A 25,544-nucleotide genomic window follows, 5' to 3' on the forward strand; every position below is an offset into this window, starting at 1 on the left:
ATCCAGTGTCAACTAACGAGAAGATGGTGGCGCAGGATCCTTTAGAAGAGATAAACATAGGAGCGGGGGCAGAACATAGACCAACGTACATAAGCGCAAAAATGGACCCCCAGTTCAAGGTCGAAATAGTCCAGTTGCTGAAAGAATTCAAAGATTGCTTCGCATGGGATTATGACGAAATGCCTGGTCTTGACAGAAGTCTGGTCGAAATGCAGTTGCCAATAATGGAAGGGAAGAAGCCAGTAAAGCAGACTCCGAGACGCTTCGCACCAGAAATCCTGTCGAAAATAAAAGAAGAGGTCGAAAGACTTCTAAGATGCAAGTTCATCCGCACAACCAGGTATGTCGAATGGATTGCAAATATTGTTCCAGTAATTAAGAAAAATGGCAAACTTAGGGTATGTATTGATTTTCGAGACTTAAACTCGGCTACCCCAAAGGATGAATATCCTATGCCAGTGGCAGAAATGCTCATAGATTCTGCAGCCGGCCATGAGTACTTAAGTATGCTAGACGGATACTCTGGCTATAACCAAATTTTTATCGCTGAAGAAGACGTTCCTAAAACGGCTTTCCGTTGTCCTGGAGCCATAGGAACGTACGAATGGGTAGTAATGCCTTTTGGTTTAAAGAACGCTGGAGCGACTTACCAACGTGCCATGAATTCCATCTTTCATGATTTCATCGAAACTTTCATGCAAGTGTATATTGACGACATTGTGATTAAGTCTGTTTCAGGAAAAAATCATATAGATCATCTTCGACAATCCTTTGAAAGGATGAGGAAGTTTGGTTTGAAAATGAACCCACTTAAATGTGCTTTTGGTGTGCAGGCGGGTGATTTCTTAGGCTTTGTGGTCCATAAGAAGGGGATAGAAATAAACGAAAATAAAGCCAAGGCCATAATGGAAGCGAAAGCGCCATCAACCAAAAAGGGGTTGCAGTCTCTGCTAGGGAAAATCAACTTTCTCAGAAGATTCATCTCCAACCTCAGTGGGAAGACACAAGCTTTCTCTCCTCTACTTCGACTAAAGAAAGAAGACTTCGCATGGGGGCAAGAACAGCAAGCGGCTTTCGACAAAATCAAGGAGTACCTGGCTAATCCCCCAATCCTGATGTCTCCTTGCAGAAAAAGAAATATGAGATTGTACATTTCGGCATCAGACAAAACATTAGGAAGTATGTTGTGTCAAGAAGATGAGAATGGCGTCGAAAGGGCCATTTATTATCTCAGTAGAGTCCTGAACGATGCCGAAACTAGATATAGCATTATAGAAAAGTTATGCCTGTGTGTATATTTCTCTTGTATCAAACTAAAGCATTATATAAAACCTGTCGATGTATATATTTCTTCCCATTTCGACGTAATAAAGTATATGTTATCTAAATCTATTTTACATAGTCGAATTGGAAAGTGGGCTTTAGCTTTAACAGAATACTCCTTGAAATATCTGCCTTTAAAAGCAGTGAAAGGACAAGTGGTCGCTGATTTCATAGCGGACCACTCTATAAACGAAGACGTGGAATACGTCGAACTGGAGCCTTGGAAACTGTACTTCGACGGTTCCAGTCATAAAAACGGAACGGGCGTTGGGATGTTGATTATTTCTCCTGAAAAAATTCCAACAAAATTCAAGTACAAAGTTGAAAGTCTGTGTTCAAATAATGAAGCAGAATACGAAGCTTTGATCGCTGGACTTGAAATCTTGTTGAAATTGGGGGCAACGAGAGTCGAAATAATGGGTGATTCCGAACTGGTAATAAAGCAGTTGACGAAAGAGTATAAGTGCGTGAAAGAAAATTTAATCATGTACTTTGTAATAGCCAATAGACTTCTCAAAGCATTCGACAACGTCGTCTTCAGGCACATTCCCAGGTTGAAGAATCAAGAAGCGAATGATCTTGCTCAACTAGCGTCCGGATACAAAGTGTCGAAGGAAAAGTTAGAAGAAGCCATTGAAGTCAGAGGAAGAGTCGTGTCCACCAAGTTGTCCCCATCAGATCTAGAGTCAATAAGATTAGGATACGGTGACGAAGAAAACTTCGAGATATTCAACATAGATGATTCAGGAATAACAGACTGGAGAAAGCCTGTCAAGGATTATCTACAAGACCCAAATCAGAAAGCGGAAAGAAAGGTAAAATACAGAGCTTTGAGTTACGTACTTTTGGGAAATGAATTGTTCAAAAAGACTGCAGAAGGAGTTTTGTTGAAATGCCTGAGTGAGGACGAAGCCTACATAGCCTTGTCGAATGTACACAGTGGAGCGTGTGGCGCGCACCAAGCAGGTCACAAAATGAAGTGGCTTTTATTTCGACAAGGAATGTATTGGCCAACAATGCTGAAAGATTGTGTCGAATTCGCAAAAGGTTGTCAGGAATGTCAAGTACATGCAGGCATACCTCATGTCCCTGCAAGTGAGTTGCACTCAATTATAAAACCTTGGCCATTCAGAGGATGGGCGTTGGACTTGATCGGGGAGATTCGACCAGCTTCCTCAAAAGGGCAAAGGTACATTTTGGTTGGGATAGACTATTTCACAAAATGGACCGAAGCCATACCATTGACGAATGTGGATCAAGAAGCAGTCATAGACTTTATCCAAAAATACATAATCTACAGATTTGGGATACCTGAGACAATAACAACAGATCAAGGATCTGTGTTCACCGGTAAAAACATGCAGAAGTTTGCACAAGAAACAGGTTTTAAGCTCCTTACTTCGACACCTTACTACGCTCAAGCAAATGGGCAAGTTGAAGCAGCCAACAAGGTAGTGATAAACTTGATTAAGAAGCATGTGGGGAAAAAGCCTAGAAATTGGCATAAGACTTTGGATCAAGCCTTGTGGGCTTGTCGAACGTCCCCCAAAGAGGCAATGAATTCGACTCCATTCAAGTTGACTTACGGACACGATGCAGTTTTGCCAGTCGAAATATATCTGCAGTCAGTCAGAGTGCAAAGGCATCATGAAATCCCATCAGATACATATTGGAGTATGATGATGGACGAACTAGTTGATTTAGACGAAGAAAGGCTGCGCGCGCTAGACCTAATAAGAAGACAAAAGGAGAGAGTCGAAAGATTTTACAACAAGAAAGTAAGATTCAAGACCTTCTTAATAGGTGATCTTGTGTGGAAAGTAATCCTTCCTATGGATCGAAAGGATAAATTAATGGGAAAGTGGTCTCCTAAATAGGAGGGACCTTTCCAGGTCTTAAGAACATTTTCAAACGGCGCGTATGAAATAGAAGAAATAGAGAAGGATAAGAGAATCCTAAGAATAAATGGCAAGTATTTGAAAAAATATAAGCCTATATTGCAGGAAGTAAAAGTAGTAACAGAATAAGTGCAAAACATAATTGTGATAAGATGGGCCAAATAAAAATGGCATTCAAAAGTTATTACAAAGAAAGCCTCAAAGGGCTGAGAGTTGCTAAATAAATTCGACTAAAAATTAAAATTGGCAAAAGTTTCCTTCAAAGTGGCGAACTTCTGCCTCTGGAGTTGGAGTCGATGATCACAAAGACTTTTGTGAGTAGAGAGAGTCTCAATCTCCTGACTAAGTTGATGGGCTTTCTCTGCATGTCGAATACCCACCCTCAATTCTTCGTCAATCTCGCTCTGCTTGGGTTGCTGAATGGATGCCTTACGTTTCTCCTCTTGAGAGATCTTTTCTTGAAGTGCTGCTATCTGTGTTTTCCATTTTTGAATATTGTCATTGCAAGCAGCAACTTCTTCAACATACGTTTCAGAGAGCTTTTGCAATTTTGAAACTTTGTCAGTCGAAGTCGAAACGGCATCCCATTCAGCAGTTTGAGTTTCAGACTTGGAGGAGATTTGAGCGGTAAGATCCCTTTGACGATGGAGATCTGCAGTGGCCAAGTCAATGAGAGTCATCAACTCCATCACGAAACTTCCAATCTCAGCAGAAGTTTCCAAAACATTCACTTGCTTCAAGATTTTCTTAAGACCAATTTGAGCAAGGGAATTCTCTTCCAAGACTTTAAACAAATCGACATCAAGGATTTTCGTTTTGATCTTGGTCAGGAGGCTGCCAAGTGATGGTGCTTCAGAAGTTGCCCCAGAAGTGGTCGAACTACTCTGCGAAGAATCCTGAAAATTAAAACGGGTGCTAAGCATGGCTTTCAGATACTCCAAAGGTCTTTGCACTTTGAGATTTTCAAGCTCCTCGCGAGAGAAACTGGTCGAACCAGTTGATTTGCCACTCCCTTGGGCCCGGTCAGAAGCAGGTGGAGCGTTTCGCGTCGAAATACGCTCAACCTCTGTTCGTTTCGACTGGTTGTCCCCATCTCTGGCAGCTCCATCTTCAGGATCATCTTCGACTACAACCTCCATTTCAATATCATCACCCTGAGGTGCAACATGCAATCCTGGATGAGGAGGAGATTCATCTTCAGAGGCGTCACCCACTGTAGTGTCGAATTCTTCTACGGTTTGCATATCATGGTCACTTGTGGGGACATCTTCCTCTGGGGCTGTTTCCTCTAAAATTTTCTCAGGCGTTTTTTCGACAGCCACTTGTTCCTAAAAATAAATTCTAAGATTTAGAAGAAAAGATGTAGGAAAGGTAAACATATGCTGTCGAAATAAAAAAAAAAATAAAATTTTACCTCACGAATTTCAGTATTAAAACCGGATTTCCCACTCCCCATATCTCTCGACTGAGGCTTGGCAGGAGAAGTACTGGCAGAATCCTTCCTGATTGGGTTAACAATGGACCTTTGGGAAGAGACCTTCGTGAGTTTCTTTTTCTTCTGAGGGGGAGGGATTAACTCTGGAGATTCATCACCAGACTCTTCACTAGGGACTTTATCCTCTTTTCTCTCCTCTTCACTCTTCTTCTTTTGGATTGTTGAGGGTTTTCGACTTACCTAGTCATACAGGCCAAAGCCAGTTAGTTTTGAATAATGGAAGGAAAATAATAAGAAAAAAAGTGTTGTACCTTTGTCGAAGGCTTCTTAGCAGTACTGGGCGACGCTTCGACAACAGCTTTCTTAGCAGGGATCTTCACGGCTAAGGAAAGAAAGAAAATTCAGAAACAAATATAAGAGATACATGATAAGACAGTTAGAATAACAGAAAGAAAAATCATATTTTTCTGTGAACACCTTCAAGAATGGTATCTTCCACGCGAACGTGTTCTATTCCAATATGAAGGTGTCCTGGATATTCGCCCAGATGATACTTAGTCGGAACCACACGCTCAGCAGGTTTTTGATACTTTTGACGAAGAATTTTCATAAAATCCCCACAAAGGAACCAGTCTGGAAGTGGAAAACCAAACGCCACCCCAAAGTCAGCAGTTGGCAAAGGAGGAAACTTTGGTGGATGACAATTGAAAGCCAGGTCATAGCGCGCCTCTGGTGAAAGATTGGAAGGCAATGACAGTTTTTTAAACTTCTCTGTCAATTTACGTTTTAATTCGGCCGCTGCTTCGCATATGGTTCGACTAAGATCATCAGGTCTATACGCAGTTTCAAAATATTTTTGAAATTTCTGTATTTCCTTAATATGTCGTGGAATACCTTTTTTGGTCCGATCCTGCACAAAAGCGAAAGCATTTGTCAAATGTGTAGCAAAAGCAGCTACGTCAAAAAATTTGTTGGAATAATAATCCTTCCACCATTCATCAAACTCAGGAGTGCATAAGAATGATGGTCGAAAAATAACTGGTCGAATGTCGAGAGAAGCATCAGCTAGTTTCTTCGACAGCTCTTTGCCTTCGTCTTCAGTGTGAAGGGAGTTATAAAAGATGATGGACCCCTTTTTGGGGAATATAGGTTGAGGTTTGATTTGGATTAGACCAAATTGTCTAGAAACAAGGTTGGGTTGATAAACTATCAAAGCAATTTGGTTTTTAGTGGTGTTACGATAAGAAAAAAGGAGCCTAGGGGTCAAGAACGATTCCCAAACATTCAGAAATGTGTTTTCGTCCTTCTGCATCTCCAAGGGCAGTTGTTGGGTAAACCACTTAGGTCCGATTTTTCTATCAGCAAAAGGTGCCATGGTCGAAGTAAATTGATGACTTTTAGCAAACATCATAACATAGCTTTTAAAAGCTTGTCGAAGGCTGATTCCTTCATCAGTTGGCCTTAGTAGCACTAATCTTGGCCATTCGACAGTCCTATTGTTTACTTCTTCTTCATCTATTTCTGGTGCTACAGGAAGACTAGCTTCAAAGGTGGCATTGAGCCATAGTTGCAAGAGCCAAAAAGGTCCTGATAAGTTGATTTTCCCTTGGGATTTGGTGTTCTTTAAGAAATGTACGCTCTCGCTCAGAGATTCATAGAGATTCGCCAGAATCATTTCGCTCAAACATAGTTTCGTGCCTGCATGAAGCTGATTGGCTATGGTGATAAATCTCTTGGCAACTTGAAGAGAGCGAGAACAGAACACATATTTGGACAGCCATAGTGTCAAAAAGGCTATATGTTCGACATCTAAAACTTCAGTGGTACTCTTATCATGGTAATAGGACATGAATAAGGAGTAGGGTGCAAGGCTAGTCTCGAAAGCAATGGTATCTTCACTTAAGACAGTAGGGTCGAAATCTATACCATTGGGGTGAAGACCAACAATGGCTGCTGCGTCGAAAAGGGTAGGCGTAACCATCCCACAAGGAAGGTGAAAGGTGTTGTAAGTACTATCCCAAAAGTAGAGAGAAGCCAAAAGCATGTTTGGGCAGATATTGGGTCCTACTCTCGACAACTGGATAAGGTCGAAAATGCCTACTTCTTTCCAAAAAGGCCCTTTAACTTTTTCGATTTTATCTAACCAAGATACGTAGTCAGAAGGATCTTTCGACCATGGGCAGGTTCTAAATATCCTGGGAAAATTCAAATAGGTTAAGTCCAACTCTCCAATATCCGTCGGACTCGATGAATCTTTTTGTTCTACAACTTTCTCTTTAGGCTGAGGTTTTCTTCCAGCGCCTATGGGTTTTGTGTGAAAGTAAGATGGAAAAAATTCTCTTAAACGCTCTGGTTTAATCTCTGGATTTGGAAGGGGACCTAACATAGCGTGATAATTTCCAGAAATAAGAACAGGGATTAGTACCTGAGATTTATAGATGCAGTCTTTTTCCTTTTCATTTGGAGGTTCCGGAACATACTGTTGATTTCCAATGGTCATTGGCCCTTTTAAATCATGCACAGGAGGAAAAGATGAGTCTTGTTTCTTCTTGGAGTGTTTACTGCTTAAGGGTTTTTGAGGCGCCATTGCTGGAAAAAAACTGAAGAAGATTTCTCAGAAAATGTGAAAAGCTTGAGAAATGGGTATGAAAAAAGGAAATCTGAAACGTAAAAGGGTTTAAAGAAAAGGTTTATGGGTATTTATAGGAAGAAGATGTTGAAACGTTTTAGATGTAATGGTGTTAGTGGGACACGTGGCCATTTCTGATGGAAATGATAAAGAGGTGGAAGTTGAAAAGAAACCATGATGTGAGGAAATGATGGAAGTAGATTGTGAACGTGGGCTAGACGTGACATTGTGGAGAAAGTGTAATGATGAACCTGCATTGGGAATTGAGATTATCAGACTTGCATTTAATGAAGATTAAATGACATGGCATCAAAACACTGATTGACAACAAATGACTGTTTCTCCAGAACAACGGTCGAAACGTCTTTGCTGGGGGGCAATTTGTATACGTGCGTTTTCGACGCCATGAGATTTGGTGTAAGAAATGATTTTTTCGACAAATGATGACATGGGTTGAAACGATTTGATTAATAAGTATGGTTCGACACTTCGACAAAATGGAAGTTTCGTCATTTCGACAAAGATGTTTGCACCTAGGAAAAGCACTTTTGACAGGTAGGGAGAACATTGCAGTATGTTGATAATTCGACAAAAATCCTGAAGGAAAACGTCATTTCGACTTAAAAGTAAATTTGAATTTAAAAGGTTGTGACGTTTGGCAGAAGACGCGTGGAAGCATCTGGCGAAAGGAGGAGAGCCATGTGTCATAGTTTTAGGATTTAGTCGTTAATAACAGTTATGTTATTTGTGTATATATAGGGTAGTTATTATCTAAAAAAGGGTGTGAAGAATTACTTATACAAAATTCCTGAAAACACTCAAAGTACCCGTGTGAGAGAAAAGAGTCATATTTGGAAAATGTATGTGTAAACAAACACCAATTCCTTCAAAGTTTATTTTATAAAGTTCAAAGTTCTTTACAAATCTCTTTTATGTTTTCCAGTCATTTATCTTTCTGCACTTTATCCTTTTCGACACTTTACATTTCGTCAGTTATTTTCCGCCATTTACTTTATCTTGTTAAATTTACATCCACTTAACATTGTAATCAACATATTTCGACGTAAAACACTTAGAGAACAGAAATGAAAGATATGGAAGTGATTTTAGACATCTTCAAGACCATCTAGATTTTGCACATGTCCTAGGATTTGTGTGGTTGATCCTGCAAGTGACCCAATTCTACAAGTTTTGGTAAACCAGAGGTTGTTCGCCAAAATTCACAGCGAACAAGACGTTGCGAAAGAAGGTTGTCAATGCAGGTTACGCATTATCAGAACCTTCTTTCAAACAGTACCGCAAAGAAATAAAATTGTCAATCGAAGATGCAGTACGATAGATCGATAGTATTCCATTGGAGAAGTGGACTAGGGCATACAACAATGGTCAACGTTGAGGCCACATGACAATAAATCTTGTGGAATCAATAAACTCTGTCTTCAAAGGCATCTATAAGCTACCTATAACCACTTTGGTGCAGGAAACATATTTCAGGCTAGGGGCGCTGTTTGAAACCAGACACTCAAAATGGAGTTCAGTGTTGCAATTTGGACAATTGTTCAGTGATGCTTTAATTAAATTGATTAGACATGAAGTTGCCAAAGCAAACACACACGTGGTTACGGTCTTTAACCGCACTAAAGGTTGATATAGTGTTGCCGAGTCCATGGATCATAATGAGGGCATGCCGATGGGACAATATAGAGTCGAACTAGATAGAGGTCGATGCGACTGCGGAAAGTTCCAAGCCTTTCATACCCCATGCTCCCATGTAATTGTGGCATGATCAAAGGTTCGAAGGGATCCATCCTACTTGCTATCTGAAGTTTACAAAGTCGTCAGCCTTTCAAATGCTTATAAAATTAGTTTTTCCGTAGTGGCAAAAGAGGGTTATTGGCCAGAATATCAAAGGGACATCGTCTAACACAACAAAGTTATGCGAAGGAGGAAAAGGGTCGCCCAAACAACACTCGAATTCGAACCGAAATGGATATGGCGAACAAAATGGTTAGACTATGTAGTTCATGCCGTCAACCAGGTCACAATCGTAATAACTGTCCTAGTGTTGGAACGAGCACAACCATATAAATTCACATGTACCTCTATTGCAATATATGAAAAACTAAATTTATTTCATATTAGACGTCTGTGATGAAAGTACCATTACATAAACAGTAACACAAATAATTATAACAACTAGAATACAAGAACTATGCGATTACAACCATCAAAACAATTTTGAACATGTAATGCATCATCCTACGAGCGTCTTGGTTGGTCTTAATATCCATCCATTCACACACTTCTCCGTTTTGGTTGAACGTGGACACAAGCCATTGTATTCTTCTAATCCTTTCACCCTCTCCAATTTCTCCCTCTAACCAACTGTACACCGTCCGATTAATACATTCAAACGTATCTGTGTTCCAAAGCCGAATCTGTACCGGAGTCGCAACGACGGAAAATATTACATCAGTATTTCATTTCTGAATATATGCAGACATTGTTAAAACAGAGAAACTTGAAAGTGAGTGGTGTTGAACTAGAGAAAATATTGTATTAGGAGATGATTTTGTGTGAAAAATATTGCATCCAAGGCGTGACATTTATACATAGTGGACATAAAATGCATGCGCTAAGAGTGTTGGCGCCCACATGACATGACACGCAGGTGTCAGAGGCATTGACGCCCACACCACAAACAACACTAAGGCGCCAGGGGCATTGGCGCCACCTCATGAGGGTCAATGCATGCACCAATAGCATTGGCGCATCCTCATGAGGAGCCCAATGCATGTGCCAATGCTATTTGCGCATCCTCTTCATGCTTAGGGGATGTGCCAATTCATCTGGCACATCCTCTTTTAAAAGTGGTTATTTTGGTATTATTTTGAATTATTTGTTATTTTTGTTTTTTTTAAAATGGTTATTTAAAAAAAAAATCGCTTCATGCATCATTTTCAAAGATGCTATTGCAAAATATATCTTTGGTGGAATATTTACATTAGTAAAAAATATATTTTTGATAATATTAAATTACAACGGTATGCCAGTTAAATATGATAATACCTCCTTTTTTTACGCACTTTATTTTTTATATTTATGAAAAAAACATTATATTATAGTAAAAATAATTAATTGTGATTATATATTCAGGAATAACAGAATTCGAATCTCAATTCCAATAATTTTTTACTTTTTTGTTATAATAAGTATTGTCCTTATATATAATTAATAAGTTATTGTTAATGTGGACCGCTGTGAAAAATATTACATTTTATCACAATTTTTGAAAGTAACTATGGTGGAACTTTTTTATCCATATATAAGTGAATTAGCTATTGCTTATTGACATTATCACCGTATCTCTCACAACAAAATCCTACCACACATTTTCTCTATTCTTCTTTGTCATTAGCTTTCCTATTCTATAATATAGCTCAAATCTTATTCTTCTTACATAAATGTATTCTCCTCACTACTACAAATAACCCAATTTCACATCGCATGTGAATGAGATATAACCTCAGTTACATATGCGATGTAACGAATGGCGACACAAAAACTGTCACTTTAGCCATCGATTTATATTTTTTGGATTTTCAAAACTGCGCTACTTTTTACCTCAGTTTTTAATAATAAGCGAGGGGTAAAGTCATGTTTACAAAATTTTATTTTTAACCTGTTTTTTTTTGTTTTAATTTGCAAAGTATCAAATTTGTTGACAATTTCTAAATCTTCTGCATCATCATCAATAACAACACCAACAAAAACAAAATCAATAGAATCCTTAAGCAATAAATCTCAATAACAAAAATAACAACAACAACAAAATCCATGAAATCTTTAAACATTAAATCTCAATAACAACAACAGATAAACAAAATCAATAGAATCGTTAAATACTAAATTTCAACTATAATAACAACATCAATATTAAACATTTTACTTGATACAACTACAACTAATATTAATAAGTTACTTTCATGTTTTGCTAATTAACATTAAACATTTTTAACAAGAATTACTACAGAAAATCTTACGTTAAGAAACTAACAATGAAATATTTTTCGGCTCTTGCTTTCATTATCATTGTTTTTAATATGTTAAGTTTAAATTTCAGCACTTTGCATCCAAGATAAATAGTTGTGTCATTCACATTTTGATTGGCTAGCGAGAGTTTCACGCAGATCACTAAAGTTTTATGTGGATTGATGATTTGACAATGTCTTGACCATTGTTACTTTATAAATGGACATGAAAGATTCACTACTTAACTTTTCATCAAATTGGTCATTAAAAAATGCTACTTTACCCCTCGGTTTTCAGCATAACCGAGGTAATAGGTCATGAAAAAAAATTTAAAAAATTTAAAGGTGATTACATGTAGTTGTTGGGATTTGAAGACATGTCCTCTAAATACTCTACCCCTCAGTTTTTAGCAAAACCGAGGTAATAAGTCATAATTTAAATAAAAATAAAATGTGATAAAATATAGTTGTTGAGATTCGAAGACGTGTCCTCTAAATATTTTATCCCTCAGTTTTAAGCAAAACCGAGTTAATATGTCATAAAATATTATTAAAAAATGCTAAAATGTAGCTGCTGGGATTCGAATGTGTGTCCTTTAAATACTTTACCCGTCGGTTTCTAGCTAAACTGAGGGAATATATGATTTTTTTAAAATAAACTAAAATGTGACGCGTCTATGGTTTACACCCTGGTTTTTTGTTGGGTGAGGTGAAAGTTTCGTCATAAAATGTATTATTTGTAGTAGTGTCTTCTTTCTTATTCTCTCGCTTTCGTGTATGCTGTTATGTTTCACATGATTTTTACGTGATTTTCTTCTTGCTCGAGAATTTATGGTTTTTGTTGTTGTATGTTGTTGTCTGTTATTTTGAAATAGGGTTTCTCTTCTTGTTCAAATTTTAGATTCTTCTCTCAACATGAATAGTGGGAGAAAACTTGTCCACGAGATTGAGGCTTCAAAGGAGGTTATTGATATGGTAGAGTTAGGGTTGAACAAAGCAAAGGAATCTGAATTTGTTAAAGATCACATTAGTGTTGTTGAACCGTCTAGTGGAACAGGCTATAAGAATATTCTTTTTAAGATCTTAACCTTGAAAAGATAAGGAAGGTATAAGTTATTGTGAAGGACCTAATGAATCTGGATGAAAGTGATTTTGAATCCGATGAAGACCTTGAGAACTGCATGAATTCAACTAAGCATGAAAATTTAAGACCTTGTTATGTTTCACATGTTGTTGATTTAATTTTTCTTGGATTATAATGTACTGCTAGTTAACCTTTTTTGGATCATATTTTAACCTTGTATGTTGATAAATTTTTGTTGGATTACAATGTACTGTTATGTTAACATGCTAGTTTATGTTAATCTTTTGTTGGATTACAATGTACTACTAATTCATGTTAACCATTTGTTAGATTATAATGTACTGCTAGTGTAAAGGAAAAACTTGATGACTTCTCAAAAAGTGTACCAATAGTGTCGCAATAATAAAATACCGAATGCACAGGGACTGTGTTCGAACAAGCTAACAATTGTGTAATGTAAAGGAAAAATAGTAAATGGGGGGGGGGGGGATTCAGATTTTTAGACGGAAAACAATTTCGAGTTTGAAACAGAAGTAATTATGATGGTTAGGTTGTGTATTATAATCCCGTTATCCTCTCTTGTTGATGTATGGGGCCTTGTATGAATGGTCTTATCCTTATAATCTCACGATAAATTAACAAAATCGTTATAGCTGATCTCTCACGAAATAACTCACTAACCACTACTCGGATCTTTCTATCCCTAGTCCGCCAACGTAAGCAGGGTTAGGCGATGTACATAACATTAATTCCCCATACCACTACTTGAGGTCTCTTATCCCTATTCAACCAGCGTAAATAGAACATCTGCTCTAGGTCCAACACATAGGCTAAGGATCAATAATCCCTATGTGTCAAAAATCAGATTAACAGAGTATCTCAAATAAAAAGCATTAAGATTAAGCAACAATTGAATAAAATTATAATCCAAAGGATTCATACAAAGTCAATCTAACATATAATGCCAACAATATTGAATAGGGTTCATCATCACACAACCTAACCTAGAGAAGCTTAACTACTCATAGTTAAAATTACAATACCAAATGAATAATAAAGAAGAATATCATATAAATTCACTTAAAGGATTGAACCTCCAATGACTTCCAATGTTCTCAAAATCACCCTTTGATGTTGTAAAATCGTGCCCCCAATGCAAAATTTCGCAACCCTTGTGAAAGTGCAACATTTCCCCTTTTAAAGGTGTCAGAATGGACCATAATGCGTCAAAAAAACCCAGAAAAGTGAGCATCGTGCGCATGATAACCTGCATCACACACGATGAAGCTTTTAATGCCCCATCGCGTGCACGATGTTGCATGATGGTGGATGTGATTATTTCCAAAGCTTCAGTTTTTTTTGCTCCTTTTTCACTCAAAATTTCACAAAGTCCACAATTTGCACACTTTGCTATTTTTCCTTCATTCGTTGGTCATTCCTTCTCATATTTGCTTGACTTTCACTTGTTTTGCTCCGATTTTTCGACTACATACATGCAATGACGAAATGTCATCAAATACTTATGAAGATACACTTGTTGAGTTGCTGTTATTTGCCGTTGTTTGTTGATGTCATAACATTGAGCAATTGTTGCACATGATGAATGATGTAGTGCATAAATGGTGAGATATGCATGGTGATTCTTTTGGTGATAATGTATGTTGTTGAGAGTCATGCATCACGATATACAGACTTTGGTCAAATTTTAGTGTGCTTTGGTACGGTGGTGTGGATCAATAGCGAGTAGCTAATTCTAATGAATAATTAGTGAAGAGTTACCTACGGTGATGGTAACGAATTTTGGTGTGCTCTGATCCTATGGTGGGGATCGGAAGCGAGTAGTCATTCCATATTGGAGCTGATGAAGCGTTACCTATGTGATGGTAACAAATTTTGGTGTGCTCTGATCCTATGGTGGGGATCAGGAGCGAGATGAATCTGTGTGTTCATGAATGTTACGACATGTATAATGGGTCAATTGTGGAGTACATTTGCATACATGATTGCATACGCAGTTGATTTTTTATAATAGTGTTGACTAATTGTGATTGTGTATATGTTGTTTTGAATGGGTGCGAGACCATGAAATTGTTGATTGTGTAATGAACGCGTGCTTGTTGTATGTTCTCTACCTTAGAATTTCTTACACTGTTTATATTGGTTTGTTGTTTCTCACCCCTTCTGCTTCATGTTGTCCACCATGACATCTTATAGATACTCAGAAGTGATCCTTATTATTGTGTGTTGAAAGGTGGCTTGTTCGAGCTACTCTTCACTTTTAATTTTAATCGTTCATAATACTAGTGGTTTACTGCTCTGATCGTGTAACATTGGGGACGAGATTTATTAGATTTTCGAAGTTGTTGTTGATTTTTTTATTTTTTTTTAATTTTGAAGTTTATAACTTATTTATGAAGTTGTGTTGAACATGTTTTTTTGCTGCGTAGTTCAAATGACTTTGATGAGTTTTTGAAGGATTGTCGCGGTGACACCTTGAATTGTCGTTTAATGCTTTATTTATAAGTTTAGGGGTTTAGGATATTATAATAAGTGCTTAGGCATCTACTTTACTTTGAGCATGATTCTAGTAATATTCAGGATGATTCTATTCTTCTTTTCATCAATGCCATTATGTTGATATGTGTATGGTGATATCACTTCATGCTTAGTTCCTTCCTTCTCACAAGACTGAGAAAAGACAACTAAGGTATACTCACCCTCACCCTCAGTTTTCAACCTCTTAATAGTGTTTCCCGTTTGATTTTCAACCAGCAATTTAAATTTCTTAAAATTGCTAAAAACTTAACTTTTATTTTCCAACAAGTAAATCCACATATGTCTAATGAATTCACTATGAAGGTTAAGGAATATCAATTACCTCTTAGTGACTTCACATCAAAGGGACCACACACATCTGAATGCACAATTTCAAGCTTCTTTTGTGAGTTCATTGGAAAATCATGTTTGAATGGCTTCTTGGCCTGCTTGGCTATACAACCTTCCTGACATAGCTTCTTTGGAACTTCAATCCTTGGAAGTCCATACACCATCTTCTTCTTGTGCATCAAGTTAAGACTCCTTAAATTGAGATAGCCAAACCTTTGATGCTAAACCCAATTTTTATCTTGAGTTATGGTTGATACAAGACATTAATGATCAATCATATTGATCATGGCCTTGAATATCCTGTTGGTTGACAAAGGTGCCTTCAGAATTAGCCTATACATTTCACTAAACAACTTGAGTTCCCTTCCTTCCAACTTTATTGTGTAATTCTTGTCAAGTAATTGACCGAGATTGATCAAGTTACTTGCCATTAAAGGAACATACAAGACATCATTAATGATAGCTTCGTGTCCATCCTTCCTTTTCACCCTGGTGTTTCTCATTCCTTATGATGTCACTATACTGTTGTTTGCAAAATGAATTGATCTTTTAATTGATTTATCCAACTTGAAAAACCAGTTTTTGTTTCCTGTCGTATGATTGCTAGAACATATGTCAACGTACCAAACATTTTCTTTTCCTAAAGCGAAACATTATTATAGGCATCAAAATGACCTCTTCAGCACCATTGCCACCAGCATGTGCAAGTTGAACCATACTATTGTAATCACCATTGTCTTTGTTAAAATAATAGTCTAGAGCATAATGACCAAACTTCTGACAACAATAGCATTGGACTTTCTTCATGTTAACCTTCTTCTTGACTTTCTGATTTTGATTTGCACCCTTCTTGCTAGTTTTACCTTGGCTTCTTGAAGCCTTATCAGCATCACATTGTCATTCAACTTCTTCTTCCATTTTGCTTTAACTTTGTTATTGCTTGAGGAATTTTCTTTACTCTTCTTGAAGAACTTTGCTTGCAATGCCTGTTCAGATACCTTTTCTAAATCTCTTTGCTTCAACCTCATCTCATGCGCCTCAAGAGATGTTTCCAATTATTCAAGCTTCATTTATGACAAGTCTTTTGATTCTTCAATTGCCACCACAATGTGATCAAACTTGATTGGAAGAGCCCTTAACACCTTCCCCACTTTCTGCAACTCAGAGATCTTTTCACCACATGACTTCATCTGATTTGTCAAAGCCTTCATCTTTGAGAAGAACTCAGTAATGGTTTCATCATCTTTCATTTGCAAGTTTTTATATTACTTCCTCAAAGGTTACAACTTCACTTTCATTAACTTTTCATTTTCACCATATAACTTCTTGAGAGTATCCCAAGCCTCAATGACCGTTTCTTACTCGATAATATTCTTAAAGATATTCAAATACACACACTGATGGATCAAGAACAAAACTTTCCCATCTTTCTTGCTCAATTCACAATTATAAGCTCTTTGTATCTCAGTAGCATTTGCCTATAATGCTGAGAAACCATCATTCACGATTTAAGGCACATCTTGAAATTTGAATATGACTTTCATCTGTGCGCACCATCTATCAAAGTTTTCTTCCTTGAAAACTAGTAGATTGGTTGGAAATTGGTTGGAGGTAATGCTTCCATTCGCCATGGTTAGAGATTGAGGATCGAACCAGACTCTGATACCAATTTATTGGGTAACCTGTATCACAAGTTACTTGACAAATGATGATAAATTGAGAGAAAATTAGAGAGTGATGGAGGGAAACGAGTTTATTGGATGTTGTGTTATGTTGAGTTGTGTTTCAATCATAATGGATAGTGATATTTATAGACACACTAGCCACCAAAAACAAATTTAAAACAGATTGTCTAAAGCTAAATTATAATACTCATACAACTATATTCTTAAAACAATATACCTATAAAAAAACTTAAAAATAACATATCTAACTAACACTGATATTCCCGCACCGATATAACCTTAAAACAAACTGAATTAACCAAATAAACGTAACACTCTCTCTTTCACGGTGTTTTGTTATTCGCACACTTTTTCTTCTTCTTGTTTTAATTTACTTTGTATAATCAAGTGATTGGAGTTCAATCATAAATCTCAATCAGAAGCCTCAGATAATGAGAAGACGACTTTACATTAAAAAGTTTCAATATTTGGGCAAAAAGATTGATTTCTCCTACATTTATTTAGGACCAGCTTTATTTAAACGAATTATATCAAAAGCCATTTTCATTCTATTGCGGAAATGATATGTAAATTATATAGACGTGTGAAATCTAATAATAGAGTTTTCAACTAATGAGAAAGGGTAGGAATATTTTATTTAGTTAAGATGTTTATAATAAATACACCAATTTCACAAATGTGCATTTCTCTATTTAAGTGTTTTTTAGTTTCTTACTATTTGGAACACTTACAAAGCACATGGTGAAAGTGCAAAATAGGGAAAAAGATTCCCTTCATTAAATTTTGTAGAGTCAATTTGATAAAAAATAAGTAAAAAAAATGGAATTCAAATTGAAAACGTAAATACCAAAATTACCAAAAATTTAATAAATAATAAAAATCGATAATTTCATATTAGTCGATAAAACGTTGTTGTTTTTAAAAATTAAAAATTCAATTTTTTTAATCGGATACCGACCTCACACTGTCGTGCTATTGACCGATATCTGAATGCTCTCGTTATCGCGCAAAACATTTTAGTTTAAAAATAAAAATTTAGAATCGAGATAAATTAAAATTAAAAAATAGATATCAAATGATTTACCGAGTCCCGTCGGAATAACGGTTATCACATACCACACTCAAATAACTTAGTCGGATATAATTGACACAAAATTCATATTATAATTATTATGCATACAAAGTAGATATATGAACATGATGATGATAATGATATTCGTTTAAAACTTAGAAGTAAAAACAACAACAAACCCAACAAAATAAACAATATTATTATGACTCTAAGTAGACAAGCGCAGAAAAATAAAGTGATTAAATGAACCTGAGACTTAAAGCTGGAAATAAATTGAATTAAACTTGAAATGACCACAAGATTAGTTAACTGCTGATCCAAGTACAAGCATAAAACTTGTAGTAACTTAAAACTATGGTGTGCTTATTACTCAATGTGAGCAATTAAACACTTTTATAATAAGTGATTTTTCTGCTTACTTCATATTAGAAAAATTTGGATGCCAAAAACTAGTAAAATTGCCAAAAACTAGTAAAAACTAGTACAATAGTGTTGCATATGCTAAGGATGTAGTCCTAACGTGTAGGGATCGTGAGAGAAAATACAGGAGAAGTGGGAGAAGACTGGGCTAGTTTCCGTTGTAATTTTTTAGGTTTTGAAACTCGTGGCGGGCGTCATACATTGTGGCAGTCGCCACACGTGCAATTTTCACCAACGTGGCTGACTCACAAGCCATGGCGGGCGCCAAAGGGCTGTGGCGGGTGCCATGAGTTCAGAACTTCGATTCTTCGCTTTTTTTCCCTTCTTTTTGGTGGGTCCCATGACTGCCTAGTCATGACCAGTATGGCGGGCGCCATGGAGGTCGCCACCAGTGCATTCTTGTCATTTTTCTCTGTTTCACGTCATTTTCATCCGATTTCTTCGTGTAACAACTTCCACTTCTATAATACTTGAAACATGGACAAAGTATCAACGTAACACTACATACAAACGTAGAATGAAACTAGAACGAATGAAAATGCATGCGAATCGAGCTGGAAAACACTATAGATTTTATGACTATGATTAACTAAGGAAGAAAGTGGTGTGGTTGAGATTCAATTATAAACATTATATTTAATGTGTAATTGAATCAAAAATTCATTTTTTATACCACTTTGAATTGTCTTTCTCGTTTTTTTTTTCTTTCTTTTACTTTATGGTTTTCTTGCTGATAAAGAAATCAATCATACTTTGTTTCTTTGACATCGCTTTCACAAGAAGTATTTTGAACTGCTTCTGCTTCTTAGGGATGTTGTAATCACACCCTTTACTGTTGACAAGTTTGTTTGGCAACAAGAGGAATTGTGATAAATTCTCATGATAAGGTGTGTGTCGTCTGTTTCGAAGATGATGAAAATTTAAGTCACCTGTTTTTTCAGTACAGATTTAGTGTGAAGGTGTGAGACAAGATTTTTGCTTGGTTGGATTTAAAGGTAATGTCGTTTGTTGATTGTTGTTATAGTTTCCTCCTCTTCTTTTAGTTACGGGGTAAAATCTGGAAAACAAAAATTAGGGTGATGAAAAATATAAATGGCGACTGTTTGGTGCTTATGGCGGATGAGAAATAATATTATATTTAATAATTTTATTAATTATGTTCGGTGCCTATGGTAGATGTGAAATAATATCATGTTTAATAACTCTATTAACTCTATTAATTTTTTGTCTGTGTAATTATTAAGATTAGAGAACCCCTTATACTCATTGCTATTTATCTTTATTTATCTTTACTAGTTCATTTAAATAAGTTTTGTATGGAAATAAATTATCACATATTTAGTCAATATAAGCTGTAAACCTTTGATTGATTTCTCCTACATTTATTTAGGACCAGCTTTATTTAAACGAATTATATCAAAAGTCATTTTCATTCTATTGCGGAAATGATATGTAAATTATATGGACTTGTGAAATGTAATAATAGAGTTTTCAACTAATGAGAAAAGGTAGGAATATTTTATTTAGTTAAGATGTTTATAATAAATACACCAATTTCACAAATATGCATTTTTCTATTTAAGTTTTTTTTGAGTCTCTTACTATTTGGAACAATTATGAAGCACATGGTGAAAGTGCAAAATAGGGAAAAAGATTCCCTTCATTAAGTTTTGCAGAGTCAATTTAATAAAAAATAAGTAAAAAAAAAATGAATTCAAATTGAAAACGTAAATACCAAAATTACCAAAAATTTAATAAATAATAATAAAAAGAAAAACAAGTTTTATCACGACAGCCAAAATTTGTGTATATAAATAGTTGTCCAATGCTACAACAATTACTACAACAAATCCTGTTTATTGTGAGTGAAGATGGGAGATAATAGATACTTAGGCTTTGCAACATTTGTGTTTATTTCATGCTTTCTAGTGTTAGGGATCACTGCTGCTGCTGATTCATCAAACTGCTCACGCTTTACTGATCCAGGAATCGTTTTAGCGAAATGTTTAACCTACATAAAAAAGTCAGGGCCACAATTTGAACCTTCAAATGATTGTTGCGCAGTCATGAAAATTGGTAATGTCGTCCAATGCCTCTGCCAAAAACCACCCCCTAAATTTGAAACTATTGTCAGCATGGAGAAATTTGTGCATGCAGCTACAACTTGTGGAGCTCAAACTCCTCCACCAGGACAAAACTGTGGAAGTAAGTTCATTTTCATTTTCTATTCGAATTACTTTCTTTTTTTCATATGCTAATACTATAAACTCTGCAACTATTTCAGGTTATACTATTCCTTCTTCACCTCCGACACCGACACCTGTTCAACCATCTCCTATTCCTCGTTCTCCTGCACCAATTCGCCCTCCGCCTCCTACTCCTCGTTCTCCGGTTCCGCGCCCTCCTCGCCGTTCTCCACCTCGTCGTCGTTCTCCTCCCTTGCCATGAACCACAATATTCAAGACGCACAACTTCGTCTATTATCCAGGGATCCGTTTCTATATAATGAATAAATAGCTTAATAATATATGCTGTGCGTTTATTTAACTATTTACTATTGTTTTTCTCATGACATTGTACTTGATAATAATGACAGCAATGAAGTTCCTTTAGCATTTTGCAGTCCATATAATACTGTGCTCTTAGCTGCAAATAAATATATCTCGGGATTTGTCCAACCATTCTAAAACCGTATGTTTAATACAATGAGAAATCATTCACAAATCTAAAAATATATACATCATTTCTGCCAATTTATGAAATGGACATGGATGGTCATAAACTTGCTAATAAAATGAAAATCACATAGGTTTCTTTGCAATTTAGGAATATCTTATAAACAAAATTCAAATAATCTGGAGTTGGGCACTGTAAATTGGTTTTGGCTCATTTGCAGTACTAAAGGATGCTTTACAGATAACGGTAGCAACGAGATTAAACCGCCTCTGAATTTATCACCCTCATTAATTTGTTTATTTTATGTGGTGTGCGAAAATTCAGAGCCTATTACCGGTGACCGTAGCATAAACTATGATCCGCTATCGCAAACGGATCAAAAATGAATTTAATAAACGTAATGAACGGAAGTGACACTTGAGTCATATCGCAAGGACTCTTGAGGATTTTAACCAATCGACTAAAACGATGAGGGTTTTGATTTTCGATTAAGAGTATGATTAACAGAATTTGATTTCGAATAAAATTAATGAGCTAATTTACTGATTCGATTTCCGACTTATCATCGATTAATATAATTCCAATGCCCTAAGAGAAATCTATTCCTTTTTTTATTACAAACAAGCGCAATTGAAACTATATGATTTAGGTTTCTATTTGTCAAATTAAGTATACATCAATCAGAATAAATCAATTCTATTATATAAGAAATTAAATTAAGAAAACGAGATTCATAGACAGAAATTGAAAATAAAGTGAAATTGCTATGGAAATTATAATAACCTCAAAGTTGTGAAATCCGAATACATAAGATAATCCTTTGCAAAATTAGTCCTCCATAAGAATTGTAGTTGTCTAATGTTATTTTGTGTAAACTCTGAATAATAAACCTAAGACTGCGAATTTTGTTTAAATAATATAAGGAAATCGGGCCCTAATAGCAACCGACTCAAAAAACATTAAATTCGGCCCAAAACTAATTAATTTATAAAGTCAGACACTAAAACACAATATTTTGACTCTTCTGCACTCCGAATTGGTGTCTGACTTCACAATAAAACTTGTAACTTATTCTCTTAGCTTTCCAACACATATTAGAACGAGTCAAATGGAACCCCGTTGTTCAAGTAATAACCTGCACAACGAGAATGTTTCAAATTACTATTTATTTAGAAAATTAAAATAAAAGCATAATAAACTAAATTTAGGAAACACACTAAAAATAATAAAAATAACACCAGAGACTCTAGAATTATCGTGGCATAATAGTGATTGAATTTGCATCAAAATGCACTAATCAAGTATCCCCCATAAGCTCCTAATACAAAGAGCCAGAGTCTTGACACAAGAGGTCGTAGTGCATGCAATACGGGTCGTAGCAACTGGTTGGAGAATGTTATGCATATGTAGAGCCTCTCACCATATATGCTTCTGACGGGCATTCAGAGGAGTGCAACTTTCAGTAGGTTACCCACTTCGTTTGAACATTGTTTTGTCCCTTATGGGTGACATGTACTAGTTCCTTGCGTGCTGTCTATGTTATGAGTGTGTTATTTTGCATCCCGAGTCTTCTTTTTAGTATCACTTTCTTCGTCCTTGATGTAACATTCCGCTCGTAAAACTACTTCAACCAAGGATGTCGTTGGCCTCCGCGCGAGTGATTCTTTGAATTGTCCCACCTTGCGCCCATTGTGGAATGTGATGAATATTTTAGCATGTGTACTAAACTTTCTGCAAGTAATAAAAATGTATTCATCTCCAGAAGGACTCCTCTATTTTAATAAAGCAATAGAAACATGTTTGAAAAGGTAAAATTTGGAGGTGCGCAAATTGGTTGATTTAACAGGATAAATTAAATAAGTTTTAGAAAATAACAAATCAAAAGCGATTAGTTTTCATTCGAATTTCCTAAGTCGCATTGATGATGAATGTGTTTATTTGCTTTTAAATTAATCTCGCATGAAAACTACAAGCTAGCACGGCCATTATACCCAATCCCTTGGTGTATAACTTAATAATTTATATGGCAACACCCTAATTGCTTAGGTTAGTTCGTAGTTAAATTATGCAAAATTAGAAAGTTAATTCACATGTGAACCTCATATAGCAACAATATCCACCTTAGGAAATTAGATGTTGAGTCTCCCTTAGTGAATAAATACTTTAGTGGTGCATGACTTGTTAAAGTTATAACCTTGGAATGAATTAGATAAGGTCAAAAAATTTCTAGTGCAAATACTGCAACTAACAACTCCTTTTTTATTGTTGTGTAATTCACTTGAATTTTTTTCAAGACTTTGCTAGCATAGTATATTGCATGGAAAAATTTCTCAGACCGTTGGCCTAAAACCGCTCCAACGTGTAATCACTTGCATCGCACATAATATCAAAAGGAAGTTCTCAATTATGAGCAACAATTACGAGAGCGGTAACCGACTTTTCTATAGTAATAGAAATATAATTTAAACATTCATCATCAAAATTAAAGTCATTCTCAATTCTATAGATTTACAAATCTCATTTTTCAAATTATCTATAATATTTCTATTAAAACCCTCACTTGTTTGTGATGCCAATTGTCTTGATAGTTAATCAATTTGAATTTCCAAAATTTTTATGGATGCTTCATGATTCTTGCTCATAGTTTCAAATTTACTTTGAGTCATCTTCATAAACTAGATTGTAGTTTCTTCTTATGGATAAGACTTCCTTGGTTGTTGCATTTGAGATATTTGTGGGATTTGAGGGGGAGATATTCACGTTAGGGGGAGCTTTCTAGAAAAACACAATCATGAAAGAACATATTTGTCATCATAAAAAAGGGGGAAAACTGTGAAGACGGTCTTTTGATTAGATCACGTTTTGATGAAGATAAATACAAGAAAAGAAGAAAAAGATATCTCAAAAGTAAAGAAGTATCAAGACAAAGGATTGATCATGCTTAAGTTGGATATCAAGAGATTGGACTAAGGTACAATAAGCAATTCAATTATGTAAGTCTTTTCATCCAAACCATTCTTAAATAACCCTAACATTCATACAAGAATTCCATTCATATAACATGTTTTACTTAGAAAATTTTCATGTTTTTAAAGGGAACAGTTTATTGACATAGTGGCACAATGGATTGTTGTGAAGACCCTAGATTCTAACATTTCATTTTTGTTGAAGCATCATTAATTGATGTTGTAAGACAATCGATTGTGGGATCCCAAATTTTACCCCCCACAATCTATTGATGCATCACAACAATCGTTTGTTATGTGAAATTTTTTCATATTTTTGAATGGTGAAACTTGGAAAAATTGATTGACGTACATGTTACTACAATCGATTGTCATATGCATCCTTTTGAAAGATCGGAAACATTGCAATACCTCTTCATTGCACATGTTCATGATACCTTTTCCAAATCATGAAAATTAATCATGAACATTTTCCATTAATGTCTATTCATAAAAGATTCATCTTGTGATGTATTTAAAGAACTTTTCAGATTTCAAATTACCTCTTTCATAACAATTTTCAAAACAATTCATTTGTTCATATTCAAAACTCTTAGAAACTTTTACTACATAATTTTCAAATATCAAAGAAGAAGTTTCTTCATATCTTGAGCACTTAGAGTTTATAATTTCTTGAATTGTTTTATTGAAAACAGAAGAAAATGTTATAATTTTGGAAATCATCCAAAGTCATATGTACTCAAAATTATATGTATCATTGTTATGTAACTTGTTTTCCATTGTATGGATTTTCTCAAAATTTTGCAAATGTTCGTGTTCTTTTTTTTTTTTTGGAATAAAGTGTATGGAATTGGAACAATAATGCAAAGAAATAAAAGTGCGGAAAAGTAGAAGAGACACAAAAAATTATACTACTTTCCTTTATCAACCAATGGTACATCTAGTCCTTTCCCACCCCATGAAGGATTACAAAAAAATGATAAGTGGTTTTTGTGCCGTTATTTCTAGTTATTTTCACTTAGCATTTTATTGCATTTTGATCACTTTACTTCAGTTTACGATTTATGCTTTGGTTGTGTGTTCTTACTATTTTTAGGGTCTAATAAGCAGTCATGACAAAAAGGGATAAAAGAATAAGCAAAATAAGGAAAAAAAATCAAAAGTCTGATTTTCACCATACAAAATCCAACGGGATGCTACGACCACTCGTAGCAGCTTCTACGGGTCGTAGCAACAAGGGCGCCTAGGGTTCCCAAGTTTGCATCTCTAGTACATTGACCAGGGGCCTGCTACACTACCTGTAACAACTGCTACGAGCCGTATCAAGGAGGCGAGACTGATTTCTTTTCTTTCCTTTATTAGCTTGATCCTCATGATTATGGCTCTTAGGTATGATTTGATTTGATCTAATTCTGATGTAATGATCATTGAACCAAAGT

The 25,544-nt window shown here is 35.7% G+C and overlaps 2 protein-coding genes across 2 annotated transcripts in view; one reads left to right on the forward strand and one right to left on the reverse strand.

The window, feature by feature from the left end:
* LOC127130732 (uncharacterized) overlaps window positions 1–5,993 on the reverse strand; it is a 41,914-nt gene extending 35,921 nt beyond the window's left edge. The window contains exons 1-4 of the mRNA XM_051059700.1: window positions 5,551–5,993; window positions 4,968–5,038; window positions 4,636–4,896; window positions 4,216–4,549 (exon numbers count right to left, since the gene is read on the reverse strand). Of these exons, the coding sequence (XP_050915657.1) occupies window positions 4,216–4,549; window positions 4,636–4,896; window positions 4,968–5,038; window positions 5,551–5,968 (1,084 nt within the window). The 5' untranslated portion in view covers window positions 5,969–5,993. The remainder of the gene's footprint in view (window positions 1–4,215; window positions 4,550–4,635; window positions 4,897–4,967; window positions 5,039–5,550) is intronic.
* A 14,307-nt stretch (window positions 5,994–20,300) lies between these two features.
* Window positions 20,301–21,078, forward strand: LOC127126775 (sulfated surface glycoprotein 185). Its single transcript, XM_051055767.1, has 2 exons — window positions 20,301–20,668; window positions 20,748–21,078. Exons 1-2 carry the CDS (start codon window positions 20,335–20,337, stop codon window positions 20,909–20,911), a joined length of 498 nt encoding a protein of 165 aa, XP_050911724.1. The 5' UTR covers window positions 20,301–20,334; the 3' UTR covers window positions 20,912–21,078.
* The last annotated feature ends 4,466 nt before the right edge of the window (window positions 21,079–25,544 follow it).

This window comes from Lathyrus oleraceus, chromosome 3 (assembly GCF_024323335.1).
Source record: "Lathyrus oleraceus cultivar Zhongwan6 chromosome 3, CAAS_Psat_ZW6_1.0, whole genome shotgun sequence".
In the NCBI taxonomy this organism is placed as follows: Eukaryota; Viridiplantae; Streptophyta; class Magnoliopsida; order Fabales; family Fabaceae; genus Lathyrus; species Lathyrus oleraceus.

Excerpts from the sequence above, each read along its gene's own strand:
- LOC127126775 (XM_051055767.1), top strand. The coding sequence starts at position 20,335 with ATGGGAGATAATAGATACTTAGGCTTTGCAACATTTGTGTTTATTTCA. Across the intron at positions 20,669-20,747 it reads ACCAGGACAAAACTGTGGAA|GTTATACTATTCCTTCTTCA; the intron begins GTAAGTTCATTT and ends CAACTATTTCAG.